Source organism: Diadema setosum, chromosome 19 (genome assembly GCF_964275005.1).
Source record: "Diadema setosum chromosome 19, eeDiaSeto1, whole genome shotgun sequence".
Classification (NCBI taxonomy): Eukaryota; Metazoa; Echinodermata; class Echinoidea; order Diadematoida; family Diadematidae; genus Diadema; species Diadema setosum.
The window spans coordinates 33,818,474-33,821,547 of NC_092703.1; the positions used below are offsets into that span (position 1 = coordinate 33,818,474).

The window sequence follows — 3,074 nt, forward strand, 5'->3', positions numbered from 1 at the left end:
TGAATAATTCTTTATAATAGGTGTGAGACCCATATAGACTCATCGCGGTCGAACGCACCTGTATTAGTCACTGTAGAGTCATATTTATGAATATACGTAAACAGGATACAGCAACCCGAACAGAACGTGATGGAGGCAATACATAACATGATTAAGTTATTAAGTGTATGATTAAGTGTACGAGGTGAAGCACGGGTGAAACCTAAGTGGCGAGATACCAAAAAACAACTCGACGCTGGGAGAAAAGAGTTCCTGAAGTCAAAGAATTAATGCTTCAATGGATCGCTGATATATTTCTTTGACTAACACCATGCACGTCTCGACAGTCGTCAGACACTATAGGGCTGGACATGGTAGGAAGGAGTATAAGAGAAGAAAAGGAAGACGAAGAAGACGAAAGACCGTCACGTTCATTAAGGAAGTAGAAGAGGTCTTACGAAAGACGTAAAGGTTCTCGAGAAAATAAATGTAATTATTCATTTCCAGGCAGTTACGTATCCTGGTTTTATTGTCGACGTTAACGTCGCACTATCACTTCATGATAATAATGATAATACTAGAACAAAATCAAACCACATCAATTGCTGCTTCGCAAAGGAGAAGAGAACAATGCATAACTAAAATATAGGGTGACATCAATGGATCACTGACAGCAAGTAAAGAAGTCAAAAGGATCTGGGAGTGGACATAGAGAGAACTAACGAAGAAAAGTTAGGAGAAGAAAAACAAAACTGTCACGATATTTTAGGAGACAGAGGAGGTCTTACGAAAGATGTAAAGGTTGTCCGGGGTACAAAACGCCAGCTCACGCAGCTCACGAAAACTCATGCAGGTGATACAAAGAATGCTGAGGGATCTGAAACTTGAAATCTGACACCAGCTGTATCTCAGAGGCTCCAAATCACAAGAGTACTGCTCGATGGTCAGCAGTCCTTCGTTGTGCTTTACCCAGGCAACCACAATGGTCCCGTCAAGACAGCCTGCGGGTTGCGCGCGGTAACCTTCCCTCGTCAACCCCTTTTTGAATTTACCCGCCGAATCCAAAATACCTATAGGTTATCCTTAGTCAAAATATCTGAATCGGCTTAAAATCACACGAAACTTTCCTCGCTGGCTTGCCAACAACATTTTGGATAGACGAGGACTTTCATCAGCTTCGTGAAGCATTCGACAGGAAAGCAACACCTCTGATTCATGTACCAACGTCTTTCAACATTTCCCATCTACATCATACATGTCATACAAGACAAATCCTTGGCCTTTCCCCTTCGGGGAAGAGGCAATGAAGTCAATCCCGCATTCAAAATGAGAGATAACGACTTCAATCGGCGGCAGCGGAGTACCACGCGAAGACAATTGCGGCGATGGGTGCCCCTCAACGACAACTACTAGCACGGCGGCGATGGGGGCGGTGGAGGACAAAAATACGGATTTTCGGGCGGCGGTGAGCACCCCCTCGAAGATCTCTCTAGCTCCGTTAACATATGCCACATCGACAACCGTGTCGACTGTGGGATACCCCTCGAAGACGGCTTTTTGGTAACCAACCACGACAATGATGCCAACAGTTCGCTACCCCTCCAACTGGAGGGCAGCGGTGGGGAAACCCTCGACGACGACGATGACGGTGGTGGGGTACCACTCGAATATAATGGCGGCGGTGAAGGAACCCTCAACGACAACGATGACGGTGGTGGGGTACCACTCGAAGATAATGGCGGTGGTGAAGGAACCCTCAACGACGACGATGACGGTGGTGGGGTACCCCTCGAAGATAATGGCGGCGGTGAAGGAACCGTCAACGACGAAGATGACGGTGGTGGGGTACCACTCCTCCTCTAGTCTGTTGAAAAGCAATGCTCTCTCCTTGCAAAGTCGTATTTAGTGGCTGTTCGTAGTCGGGATCACTTTTTCCGAGAACTTCTTTCAAATTTTGACACAGTGTGTCGTGCGCAGTCAGCGCTTCGCCCTCCAGAGGCATCTTCAAACCATTCTCAACCAGATCACTCATTTCCTTGATCTGACTGATCTGTAGCTTGCTTGCATCTTTCATGCCTTGCAGCTCTTTGTCAAATACCTCGATACGCCTCGTACACTCTTTGATCAGGTGATATCTTTTCTCTTGAAGCTGTTGGATCGACTCTTTGCACACCTGGTCGACCTCCCGGGAGAGCTTATCCAGGACTTGCTTCATCTTTGCCTGTTGCTCCTCAACGAGCACGATATATCCATCATTTTTCGACATCTTGACGTCGGCTCGACCACGTAGCTCACGGATCTTCTCCTTCTGTTCATCTTCATGCGCTTTGCCATCAAGGACGTTGTGCCCCGCTTGACTGTGTTCCATCATGCCACATCGGAAACAGACGAACCTCTTACACTCGACGCAGAAATACTCCTCATCTTCAGACTTGTGCTTTTTACATTTACGGCGCTTCTTTTTGGAAACTTTCCCCAAATCAAGGTCATTCACCATCATAACCTCGTGTCCCGCAAACTTGTCCCACTTGTCGTGAGTCTTGTGGCAGTCGACGCACATGTAGTCGTCGCATTCTTGGCAGTAGGTGATGGCTAGTGGCTTCTTGTCTCCTCGGCATACGGTGCACGCTTTGGTTTGTTTTTTGACATCTTCGATTAGAGACTTGATTGATTGGTTACACTGCAGTAGGTCAACATTTCCTTGAGGGACGTTAGTGATCTCGCAGCAATTTGGACATGTTACCTTGCGCCCCTTTTGAGAGTTAAAGAGTCGCATTAGACAGTCTTTGCAGTAGGTGTGGGAGCAGGACAGGAGCCTTGGATGAACAAAGACGTTTAGACAAATGGGGCACTGGAGGTTACTTGTCACGAGGTCATTGACACTGGTTGCCATGGTGATGTTTCTGAGTAAATCGAAAAGAAATAAAAGAAGAATTTTACAGAATTTCCATCTGTTGACCAATAGCGTGTCTAGTTTAGATTATCAACGGATGTCTCATGATTTTCTTTTTTTCACGATTACATGAAAAATATAGTTTGCAAAATGTTAATCCATCAGTGCATGTGCAGTGGTCAGCATTATATAAGCAGGTGGG

General features: G+C 46.1%; 1 protein-coding gene across 1 annotated transcript; it reads right to left on the reverse strand.

The window, feature by feature from the left end:
* Positions 1-1,572: 1,572 nt before the first annotated feature.
* On the reverse strand, positions 1,573-2,872 carry LOC140242458 (E3 ubiquitin-protein ligase TRIM56-like). The gene is made up of 2 exons (XM_072322192.1): positions 1,829-2,872; positions 1,573-1,767 (listed from the first exon to the last, which is right to left on the reverse strand). The coding sequence occupies exons 1-2, from the start codon at positions 2,870-2,872 to the stop codon at positions 1,573-1,575; spliced, it is 1,239 nt and encodes a 412-aa protein (XP_072178293.1).
* Between the last annotated feature and the right edge of the window lie 202 nt (positions 2,873-3,074).

Coding starts and splice junctions, on each gene's coding strand:
- LOC140242458 (XM_072322192.1), bottom strand. CDS start 2,872: ATGGCAACCAGTGTCAATGACCTCGTGACAAGTAACCTCCAGTGCCCC. Junction 1,768..1,828: donor AACAGACTAGAGGAGGAGTG/GTACCCCACCAC, acceptor ATTATCTTCGAG/GGGTACCCCACCACCGTCAT.